Source organism: Oncorhynchus keta, chromosome 28 (assembly GCF_023373465.1).
Source record: "Oncorhynchus keta strain PuntledgeMale-10-30-2019 chromosome 28, Oket_V2, whole genome shotgun sequence".
Taxonomy (NCBI): domain Eukaryota; kingdom Metazoa; phylum Chordata; class Actinopteri; order Salmoniformes; family Salmonidae; genus Oncorhynchus; species Oncorhynchus keta.
Genome location: NC_068448.1, coordinates 70,649,118 through 70,661,165, shown reverse-complemented (window position 1 = coordinate 70,661,165; position 12,048 = coordinate 70,649,118). Strand labels below are relative to the sequence as shown.

General features: G+C 44.7%; 1 protein-coding gene across 1 annotated transcript in view; it reads right to left on the bottom strand.

Moving 5' to 3' along the window:
* Positions 1-1,805: 1,805 nt before the first annotated feature.
* Positions 1,806-12,048, bottom strand: part of hs6st1b (heparan sulfate 6-O-sulfotransferase 1b) — a 106,840-nt gene continuing 96,597 nt past the window's right edge. Inside the window, exon 2 of the mRNA XM_035741955.2 lies at positions 1,806-4,914. Coding sequence (XP_035597848.2) covers positions 4,203-4,914 — 712 coding nt within the window. The 3' untranslated portion in view covers positions 1,806-4,202. The remainder of the gene's footprint in view (positions 4,915-12,048) is intronic.

Here is a 12,048-nt window from a genome sequence, read left to right as displayed (position 1 = left end):
ATTTTCACCGTCAGAGTAGAAAGAGTTTGTGAGTTTGTTGGCCAGGAGTACCATAACATTTTAGTACACCACAATGTTTGCTGGCTGTCCATGCTCCCTGCTCTAGAAAGAGTGCTGAAAATGTATGTGCCATTGAAATCCTTTTTTCTTTCTGAAGACAAATGCCGTGTTGTCCTGTGAACAATGTTCGAAGATCCACTGACTGAACTTTGGCTGGCCTTTGTCCCTGGAAACGTGACTGTATTCAGTGACACGATCAAGATGCTTGGAGGCCAGGACCACTGTGCTGTGGAGTCCGCTGCAATTCTGAGAAACGTTGAGGCAAAATTGACTGCAAGACGTGATGACATCTTCATTCCAGTTTTGGTCAGAGGACTTCTGAGAGAGCTAGAGGAAAATGGAGAGATGTCTAAAGAGAGCTTTCTCAAAACATCCCAATCATTCTTCACTACGGCTGTGAACTACTTGTAAGCACGGGGAAAGTACACAGATAATCTAAAATGTTTACATTGTCTCCTTTTAAAAAGGCAACCTCTGCGAGAAGAGATCCAGAAGGCAGCAGGCACACTGCAGGAAAAATGCCCCAATGTGACCATCAATGAGGATGCATTGTGTGATGAGGTTACTGGCCTGCAAGGGTTCCTAAAGGGGGGATCGCTTGAAGAATGGAAAACATCTGGAGACAATGCTTAGTCAGAGATGGAGCACGGTGGTTACCCACTTCAAAGAGAATGACATCCCACACACTAACCTGGCTAGATTAGCTTCTGTTGTCATGTGCTTACCTGGAGGTAATGCACCAGTCGAGAGAGTGTTCTCCCAAATTAATGTTCTATGGACAGCAGCAAGAAATAGGTTCACTGTTCCTACCATCAAGGCTGTGCTTATTGTGAAGACAAACTTCAACCTCCCCTGCCAGGAGTTCATGGAGAAGCTGGCCAAAGACAGAACAATCCTGAAGAAAATACATTCTTTTGAGAAATATACAGATTAGGTTGGTATAAGTATATTATGTAGTTACCAATCTCATCAGCATCTTATTTATTTATGATGTTGTTATGTATTTCACGTATACTATTGTCTGTTCTTTCAATTTTGCTCATGTTCTCTTCTGCTCTTATTGTAGCAGGACCACTGAATGGCTGTTCAGATCGGACAGTTCTGTCTTGTCTATAGTGTTTCTGTAGTATAGTTGTTTTCTTTGCCTATCACAATGTGCCTGTTAGACTAAATACATGATACAGCAATTGTCCCCCTTTTTTATTTAATAGATAATAACATTGGATATTTTAGTTATATATTGGCCTGCCGAACTGGAAATGTCCCCGGTTTTCATATCAGAAATCTGGTCACTTTATTTTTAGGAATCAAAGTTTTGAGATAAAAATTATTTAATTAAAAAGTCACAAGAGGGCTATTGCAAGAACCTAGTTACGATAATTTTCCAGTTAATATCCATTGCCAGTTTTCAGAATTTAAACACTTTTTTGGAGTTTGAAATTGGCATCCGACATGGAAATTAATAACATTTGAAGTATTCAAAAAAATGATTTTTGTTCTTATAAAAAATCCCCTAAAAATTTACATTTTAAGCTCAAATAATGCAACAAAAAAAAAATGTAATTAAAAAGTTTCCCAGACAGACAAGGATTGTCCTGACTTTCAAGAATCCCTGAGCTATTTTCCTGCTATTATACATTTTGCCATGAGGTTAAGAGAAAGTAATTTTAAAGCTAACTTCCTGTAATAAAAACAATTATGCAAACAGGACAACAAACAATGAGGAATAAGAGCAGAGACTCAAATACAAAGAAATATCTTTTTTATTTTTATTGTTGAATAGAAGATCCAATCTGCTTGAAGAACAGAAATACGCACAGCAATAATACAATATGGGTAAAACCAGACCACAGCCCATGTAGAAATGTCCCACTTCACTAAATTCTCTTGTTCTCTCACTCTTTTGCTTTCTCTTTATCTCACACGACTGCACGCACACACATACACTTCATTCTGTAACGATTTGTCTAAACCCATAGCTTCGTAATCCATCTTCCCCAAAGCTATCTTTCTCAAATAAGATAAAAATACTTTGCATTAAGAGAAGTCTCCTGCTACCAATCATTATACCTCCGCTCCGGAGAGGATTGGACATAATGTAAGTAGTCGTCACTAAAACAAACATTCTGTTCTTTATGAAAAGACAGTCATTCGCAGGATATGCACACACTGGTCCAAATTTCCTTAATAATAATGCATTAGCATCTTAACACTCCCCAAGCAATTAGTCTTGGGTCTGTTTTTAGTACTGGCCATGCCTGTGGGACTACAGTTTGTTGTTGGATGGGGGACTTTGGGAATTTTAAATATGATAGTTGTAAAGGCTCCATATACACCAGTATTGATTGATGAGGGTTATATCATGTCCAGACACATTCTGTTAGAATGTTAATTAAACACAGTTTACCAGGGGATCATCATATTTCAGTTTACCAAAAAAATGTATTATTAAAAAAAAAGAGCTTATGGTTGACAAGTGGCTGTGCATTCTTCACCTCTTTAATATGGAACCTGATGCACTTTATTTTACATTGTTTTATAATTCCCCGACAGATGCACATCGAGGAGCATGGAAAACTCAATGGATAATCCATCCATTTCACCCGTTTAAGTTCTGGTTTTAGGTGACACATTTGATCCCAATCAGAAGGAAATGAATTGAGCATGAAAGCTCAGAAACAAATGGACGCGCACACACACACTTACAATACACACACTTACACACATGCACACACTCACAGAAGTTTTATTTTGTACAAGTAATAATAAGACAGTGTTTCCTGTTTCCCCTTCAGTGCGAGACCTTCGGTCGGTCTCCTGTTGAGCATCAAGTGTTGTATGGAGGTTGTGGTCAGAAAGGTTCCTGGACAACCTTTGCCAAATATTTCATTCAATTCTGTACATCTCCTTTAGAGTACAGATCACAGTACAACGGGCAAATGAAAATACCTCGGAACCAAAGAAACTGGCCTCTTCACACGACATTGACAAAATGGTAAAAACATACAGGTGTAAAAAAACAAAAAAAACACTATGCATCATTTCTATTAAGATAAACTCTCAAGCTCTAAACTTTGATTGCAAATGTTAGTAACCTTTCAGCAAATGGATGAGTATGTATGTTAAGATTTTTTTTTAAGTCACCATCATGACTTTTATAACTTACAATTGTCAAACTGTATTTCAAGCCGAGCCAAATAGTCTCTCACATTGGAAAAATATGTATTTCAAATGATCAGAAAGCAATGTTAATAAATAAAAAGATGGCTCGTCGGAAATGTCCAGTACAGGTAATCTCCCATCTCACTGCTTTGTAATTCCTTACAACAACATATTAAGCACATATGTTATTCTGATGGGCCAAGACATAGAAAGGAAAGTAAAACAAGTCTGTTTACTTTGTAAAGGAATTATCCATAATTTTTCTTTTGCTCCATTGGGAATCTGAGTAGAGACAGTTGCTCCGAGAACTCCAGAGGATGACTCAGGTTTATCATGGGCTTCCAATCACAAAGCCCCGTGACTCAGATTTATCATGGGCTTCCAATCACAAAGCCCTGTGACTCAGGTTTATTATGGGCTTCCAATCACAAACCTCCATGACCAAGGTTTATCATGGGCTTCCAATCACAAACCTCCATGACTCCGGTTTATCATGGACTTCCAATCACAAAGCCCCGTGACTCAGGTTTATCATGGGCTTCCAATCACAAACCCCCATGACTCCGGTTTATCATGGGCTTCCAATCACAAACCTCCATGACTCCGGTTTATCATGGGCTTCCAATCACAAACCCCCATGACTCAGGTTTATCATGGGCTTCCAATCACAAAGCCCCGTGACTTAGGTTTATCATGGGCTTCCAATCAAAGATCTGACCTCTCCACATTGTCCAAGAAGACCAGAAGGACTATGTCATCCAGTAGCGGGAAGTGATATCATCTGGTTCGCAACCCACAGCTCGCATCATGCAAAGTCTGTAGGTAAGCCACTGCAGCACCCAATCCTCTGCAACTTTCTTCCTCTCGAGCCATAAGTGCCAAATTTCACCTTTCCTAAACATTCACTCTGATGCAACCTCACCATACCAGACAATGGGGAGATCAGGAAAGTGGGTGGTTGGGGTGGGATGGGATAGGGGCTACCACCTGTTAATTATGTGGTTCATGTAGTCCTCTGTGGGCAGCCTGGCTGTCCCCTCGCCCCCCACACCACCCTCCTCTCTGAGTAAATCACGGGGGTCCAGCCCGTGACTCCGAAGTGCCAAGCGGTGCGCCCGTCTCTCCAGCTGCCGAGTGTACTGGTAGCGCTGCTGGAAGAGGTCGCGGGCGTAGTCGTACAGCTGCATGTCCAGGTCGTTGAGCTCCTCGATGCGCGCCACCGTGTCGTTGTCCAAGTCCACTCCGGCTGCCCGCGTGCTGTTGTACTGCACAAAGGGGCGGATGAAGCGCAGCCGGAAGGTGCGCTCGAACAGGAACTGCGTCTTGCGCTGGTACTCCGTCAGACCGAAGAAGGCCATGTCGCGCAGGTTCTTCTTGGCCGACTCGAGGAGAAGTTGCGAGCGCCGCTTATCGGGCACCGTGGAAAGGTTGTAGCAGCCCACCAGGCTGAGGTCGGCGAGCATGCGCACCTGCCGGTTGTTGGCCAGGTTGTAGGGGCAGTCCATGAACTGTTGCAGGGTGCAGCCGGACCAGTCCGTACCCTCGTAGCAGGGCGGCAGCTCCTCGGGCGTAGGTGTGCGCCCGTCGCACATGTGGAGGGACGTCTTCCAGGTGGCGCCGCGCTGCACGTGGCGCCACTCACTCAGGTAGCGTGACACAGGGTCCCTCAGCAGGGTGATGTAGTAGAACTTCCTGCAAAACACAACAGAGGAAAACCACTTCATGAAAATATCAATACAGTGATGTCATACAAAAACATAAATGACTGATGACTGACCATGTTAGCATGATCAAATCTGGTTTTGCTCGCTCTACTCAACATGAGATGAACTATGGAAGCCTTGAACGATCAACAGTGATCTCCGTAAGCATTCTACAGACCACTTGACTGTTTTGTCAAAGACTGAAGTGAATTGTGAAGCGCACACCTGTGAAATATATAGTATAAATATACTCTATGGGGGAAAAAAGACAATGGAGAATCAGGGGTACTTTGTGTGTCATCACAAATCACTGCTGTGAATGTTGATATTGACGGCGGTTTTGATATATTGGGGACATTATCGATGGCGCTTAACCGGATCGTCGCTAACATTCCAGACCTCAAGGAATATGGTGGGGTCCAGACCAGAGACCTGGATTGAAGCGCACCTTGGAACATAATCATCCCCAGAGAGAAAAAAAACATTCCTCTGCATCCGTGTAATCAGAAATACCTGTCGTGTAAAGAGGCCTGACCTCACCGTGTTATTCTACTGCACCGCAGCCAGGCAACGGGAAATGCATTCCAGCTCCAGGGGACAGTGAACGTATGGATTTCTGTTGGCCAACCATGACCTCACCATCCATACCCCCACCTGCATAACTCTATTCCCCGTTACATACCAGATGAACAAACCCCTTCAGTATTCCAAACATTAGACTCCACTGTCTGGCCTGTACATTGAAATTGAATCTGACTGTGGAAACAGCAGAGGGTCATTGCTTTTTCAAAACAGATCCTGGTAATGTGATTTGAGTTGAGTTAGAGAGCCAGAAAGAGGGTCCGGTAATGATTCAGAGTGATCCCTACACTCTTATGTCCATTGGCGGGGTCATAACACAACCTTTAAACAGAGACAGTGGGGACAGTGACACCAAGTGAAATTCAAATCAACAGTAGAGCCAACCGCTTCTTTGTTTCCACCCCTGGCTGAATTTTGAGAGAGACAGTGAGGCAACAAGGCAGCCATTTTGTGCCAGGTAACTGAGATGGGGAGAAGAGGGCCCCCCTTTTCTATTTTCCCTCCACTCTGAGTCATTTTGACAGGTGCAGGTCAAAAGGTGAGACTAATAGCTTTTTCCATCCCTTCAGGTCTTTGAAGAGTTACTCTGGGACAATTACTCTTCTTATTGTCTCTCAGTGTCCAGTCACGCCCACCCCTGTCAAGTATCAGTGTAGTAGTCTTGGTTCAAGACTTCCAGTTTGGAATTCTAGGCCTTTGGGGTATTCGGGATTCTCGGGAAACAAGTGGAAATTCCAGGGTATTTGACTGCATTAGCAAATGATTGTGTAACTAGAGGGATTCGGGTGTGGAAAAGATGACATTCCCATGTTGGGAAACACAAGAACTGTTTACTTAGTTTAAAGTAGTTCATTCCCTTTAGCATAGAGATGCACAAAACAAAAGCCTCTGAAGTTAAAGTAGCATTCAGCATCCTACCTCACGTCCCTGCCAGGCCCCCTGCTATGACTAGAGAATATAGGAGCGGGAACTAACACGAGGGGGAAAATAAGAGCAGTTTTTTGATGAATAGCTGAGCTGGATTGGGGAGAAGTGAAGTCTGGAGGTGGGTTACATGTGGGAGTTCTGATCTCATTACAAATTAGTGCTCCGCTCAGTCAACATTGCAAGCGAGTTGGAGAGTACGACACGGCAGGATCCCCCTCTGGGGGGGCCTTCACTACACCAGCACACCTGACAGAATGAGATATGATGGGCCTGGAATCAGTGGGTAGAGGGGGGGGGGGGCGTGAGAGAGGGAGGGGGAGAATGTGAGAGAGGGAGTGGGAGAGAACGTGAGAGAGGGAGTGGGGGTGAGAGAGGGAGTGGGGGAGAACGTGAGAGAGGGAGTGGGGGGGTGAGAGAGGGAGTGGGGGAGAACGTGAGAGAGGGAGTGGTGGGGGTGAGGGAGGGAGTGGGGGAGAACGTGAGAGAGGGAGTGGGGGGTTGAGAGAGGGAGAACATGAGAGAGGGAGTGGGGGGTGAGAGAGGGAGAACGTGAGAGAGGGAGTGGGGGGTTAGAGAGGGAGAACGTGAGAGAGGGAGTGGGGGGTGAGAGAGGGAGAACGTGAGAGAGGGAGGGGGGGGGGGTGAGGGAGGGAATGGGTGAGAACGTGAGAGAGGGAGTGGGGGGGGAGAGAGGGAGAACATGAGAGAGGGAGTGGTGGGGGGTGAGAGAGGGAGAACGTGAGAGAGGGAGTGGGGGTGAGAGAGGGAGAACGTGAGAGAGTGAGTGGGTGGGGTGAGAGAGGGAGAATGTGAGAGAGGGAGTGGGGGGTGAGAGAGGGAGAACGTGAGAGAAGGAGTGGGGGGTGAGAGGGAGAACGTGAGAGAGGGAGTGGGAAGGGGTGAGAGAGGGAGAACGTGAGAGAGGGAGTGGGGGTGAGAGAGGGAGAACGTGAGAGAGGGAGTGGGGGTGAGAGAGGGAGAACGTGAGAGAGGGAGTGGGGGGTTGAGAGAGGGAGAACGTGAGAAGGGAGAGGGGTGAGGGGGAGAACATGGGAGTGAGGGTGAGAGAGGGAGAATGTGAGAGAGGGAGTGGGGGTGAGAGAGGGAGAACGTGAGAGAAGGAGTGGGGGGGGGCGAGAGAGGGAGAACGTGAGAGAGGGAGTGGGGAGGGGTGAGAGAGGGAGTGGGGGTGAGAGAGGGAGTGGGGGGGTGAGAGAGGGAGTGGGGGTGAGAGAGGGAGTGGGGAGGGGTGAGAGAGGGAGTGGGGAGGGGTGAGAGAGGGAGTGGGGGGGGGTGAGAGAGGGAGTGGGGGGGTGTGAGAGAGGGAGAGGGCGGGTGAAAGAGAGAGAGCTTCCTGACCCAGCCTAGCATAGAGCGGCTCTGTTACAAAGCTGACAAGATGGATGCAGCCTGCTAATACACCCATCCATTATAATACTAGGAGTTTCTCTTGGTGTCTGATCCCTTTTTCTCTAAGAGTTTTCACTAAACACAAAGCTGTTGTATTTGAGTGTGTGTGTCTCTCTATCTCTTGCACACACACACACACACACACACACACACACACACACACACACACACACACACACACACACACACACACACACACACACACACACACACACACACACACACACACACACACACACACACACACACACACACACACACACACACACACACACACACGAGCTCTCATTCACTCAGGGGACACACACACACGGCAACTCTGCACCACTGTTGATGGATGGGCCCCACACTGGCAGAATGTATCAGCCGGAAATGCTGACTGTGCTGTTCTAATGGGATAGCAATAACGATCACAGTTTTCCAAGAGATTGTTATAGCAAAAACATGACAGCGGCTCACAAGATGAGTTTTAAACACAGAACAGGGAGTATTAACCACACAACCGCCAGCTCAGGTAGCCCAGACATCACAGCACCTGTATACAGCACAGCACTAGTCAGGAGGATGCCATTCATAACGATGCCACTTGATTGACATCTCATTCATTTAGCAGACGCTCTTATCCAGAGCGACTTACAGGAGCAATAAGTGCCTTGCTCCAGGGCACAGATTTTTCACCTAGCCAGCTGGGGGATTCGAACCAGTGGATTCGAACCACTGGCCCAACGCTCTTAACCACAGGGCTACCTGATGCCCCAACTGGCAGTATTCAAAGAATGTCATGTTGACTCTCTGAGAACATGTATTAATTAGTTATACAGTAATTGTCAATGAAGTCACATGCAGGGACAGATTTGGTTTAAAAGGCTTCCTGAGTCAGTGAGTGCTGAAATATATTCATCCCTAACCTTAACCCAGTCGTTGCATATCAACAGAGGGCAGGTGATAGTTTTAGCATCTGCAGAATATATTTAGGGGACTAGTTTCTTCAACACTATTAGTGGATTTGGTTATTTCAGCCACACTCGTTGCTTACAGGTGTATAACATAGCCATGCAATCTCCATAGACAAACATTGGCTCGTAAAATGGGCCGTACTTGAAGAGTTCAGTGACTTTCAACGTGCACCGTCATAGGATGCCATCTTTCCATCAAGACAGTTGGTCAAATTTCTACCCTTCTAGAGCTGCCCCGGTCAACTAAGTGCTGTGGAAACTTCCAGGAGCAACAAGGGCTCAGCCGCGAAGTGGTAGGCCACACAAGCTCAGAAAGGGATTGCTGAGTGCTGAAGCGCGTAGCGTGTAAAAATAGTCTGTCCTCGGGTGCAACACTCACTGCTGAGTTCTTCACTACCTCTGAACAAGAACTGTGCGTCGGAAGCTTCATGAAATGGGTTTCCATGGCCGAGCAGCCGCCCACAAGACTAAGATCACCATGATGCTAACCGTCGGCTGGAGTGGTGTAAAGCTCGCCGCCATTGGACTCAGCAGTGGAAACATGTTCTCTGGAGTGATGAATCACACCAACTGGATGGATGAATCTGGGTTTGGGGGATGCAAGGAGAACGCTACCTGCCCCAATGCATATTTCCAACCTTAAAGTTTGGTGGAGGGGGAATAATGGTGTGGGGCTGTTTTTCATGGTTCGGGCCCTTTAGTTCCAGTGAAGGGAAATCTTAACGCTACAGCATACAATGACATTCTAGACGATTCTGTGCTTCCTACTTTGTGGCAAGGCCCTTTCCTGTTTCAGTATGACAATGCCCCCGTGCACAAAGAGAGGTCCATACAGAAGTGGTTTGTCGAGATCGGTGTGAAAGAACTTTACTGGCCTGCACAAAGCCCTGACCTCAACCCCATCGAACACAATCGCCCAACATCAGTGCCTGACCTCACTAATGCTCTTGTGGCTGAATGGAAGTCCCCCCAACAATGTTCCAACATCTAGTGGAAAGCCTTCCCAGGAGAGTGGAGGCTGTTAGAGCAGCAAAGGGGGGACCAACTCCATATTAATGTCCATGATTTTGGAATTAAATGTTAAACAAGCAGGTGTTCATACTTGTTTTGGGGTCATGTAGTTCATTCATAAAAGAGCAAAGTTCACCGTATTGTACATTGCTGTGTTACTATTTGTTTATGGTCATTATCAGAGTCCACATGATCCCAGTTTTAACTTCAAGACCCCAGCAATTTGAAAAAGTAGATTGTGCTGAATATCTTAATTCTGGCATCTTTATGGACGTTCACCACTTATAATTAGCTAACACCGACTCATAGGTTCTTATGTGCTAATAGTAGTCAAACAATCCTCTAACAAACAGACAATCCTCTAACTAACAGACAATCCTCTAACAAACAGACAATCCTCTAACTAACAGACAATCCTCTAACTAACAGACAATCCTCTAACTAACAGACAATCCTCTAACTAACAGACAATCCTCTAACTAACAGACAATCCTCTAACTAACAGACAATCCTCTAACTAACAGACAATCCTCTAACAAACAGACAATCCTCTAACTAACAGACAATCCTCTAACAGACAATCCTCTAACTAACAGACAATCCTCTAACTAACAGACAATCCTCTAACTAACAGACAATCCTCTAACTAACAGACAATCCTCTAACTAACAGACAATCCTCTAACTAACAGACAATCCTCTAACTAACAGACAATCCTCTAACAAACAGACAATCCTCTAACTAACAGACAATCCTCTAACAGACAATCCTCTAACTAACAGACAATCCTCTAACTAACAGACAATCCTCTAACTAACAGACAATCCTCTAACAAACAGACAATCCTCTAACTAACAGACAATCCTCTAACAGACAATCCTCTAACTAACAGACAATCCTCTAACAAACAGACAATCCTCTAACAAACAGACAATCCTCTAACTAACAGACAATCCTCTAACTAACAGACAATCCTCTAACTAACAGACAATCCTCTAACAGACAATCCTCTAACAGACAATCCTCTAACAAACAGACAATCCTCTAACAGACAATCCTCTAACAGACAATCCTCTAACTAACAGACAATCCTCTAACTAACAGACAACAATCCTCTAACTAACAGACAATCCTCTAACAGACAATCCTCTAACAAACAGACAATCCTCTAACAGACAATCCTCTAACAGACAATCCTCTAACAGACAATCCTCTAACAGACAATCCTCTAACAGACAATCCTCTAACAAACAGACAATCCTCTAACAGACAATCCTCTAACAAACAGACAATCCTCTAACAGACAATCCTCTAACTAACAGACAATCCTCTAACTAACAGACAATCCTCTAACTAACAGACAATCCTCAAACTAACAGACAATCCTCAAACTAACAGACAATCCTCTAACAGACAATCATCTAACAAACAGACAATCATCTAACAAACAGACAATCCTCTAACAAACAGACAATCCTCTAACAGACAATCCTCTAACAGACAATCCTCTAACAAACAGACAATCCTCTAACTAACAGACAATCCTCTAACTAACAGACAATCCTCTAACTAACAGACAATCCTCTAACTAACAGACAATCCTCTAACAGACAATCCTCAAACTAACAGACAATCCTCTAACAAACAGACAATCCTCTAACAAACAGACAATCCTCTAACTAACAGACAATCCTCTAACTAACAGACAATCCTCTAACAGACAATCCTCTAACTAACAGACAATCCTCTAACAAACAGACAATCCTCTAACAGACAATCCTCTAACTAACAGACAATCCTCCAACTAACAGACAATCCTCTAACTAACAGACAATCCTCTAACAGACAATCCTCTAACTAACAGACAATCCTCTAACAAACAGACAATCCTCTAACAGACAATCCTCTAACTAACAGACAATCCTCTAACAAACAGACAATCCTCTAACAGACAATCCTCTAACAAACAGACAATCCTCTAACAAACAGACAATCCTCTAACAAACAGACAATCCTCTAACAGACAATCCTCTAACTAACAGACAATCCTCTAACTAACAGACAATCCTCTAACAAACAGACAATCCTTTAACAGACAATCCTCTAACTAACAGACAATCCTCTAACAGACAATCCTCTAACAGACAATCCTCTAACAAACAGACAATCCTCTAACAGACAATCCTCTAACAAACAGACAATCCTTTAACAGACAATCCTCTAACAAACAGACAATC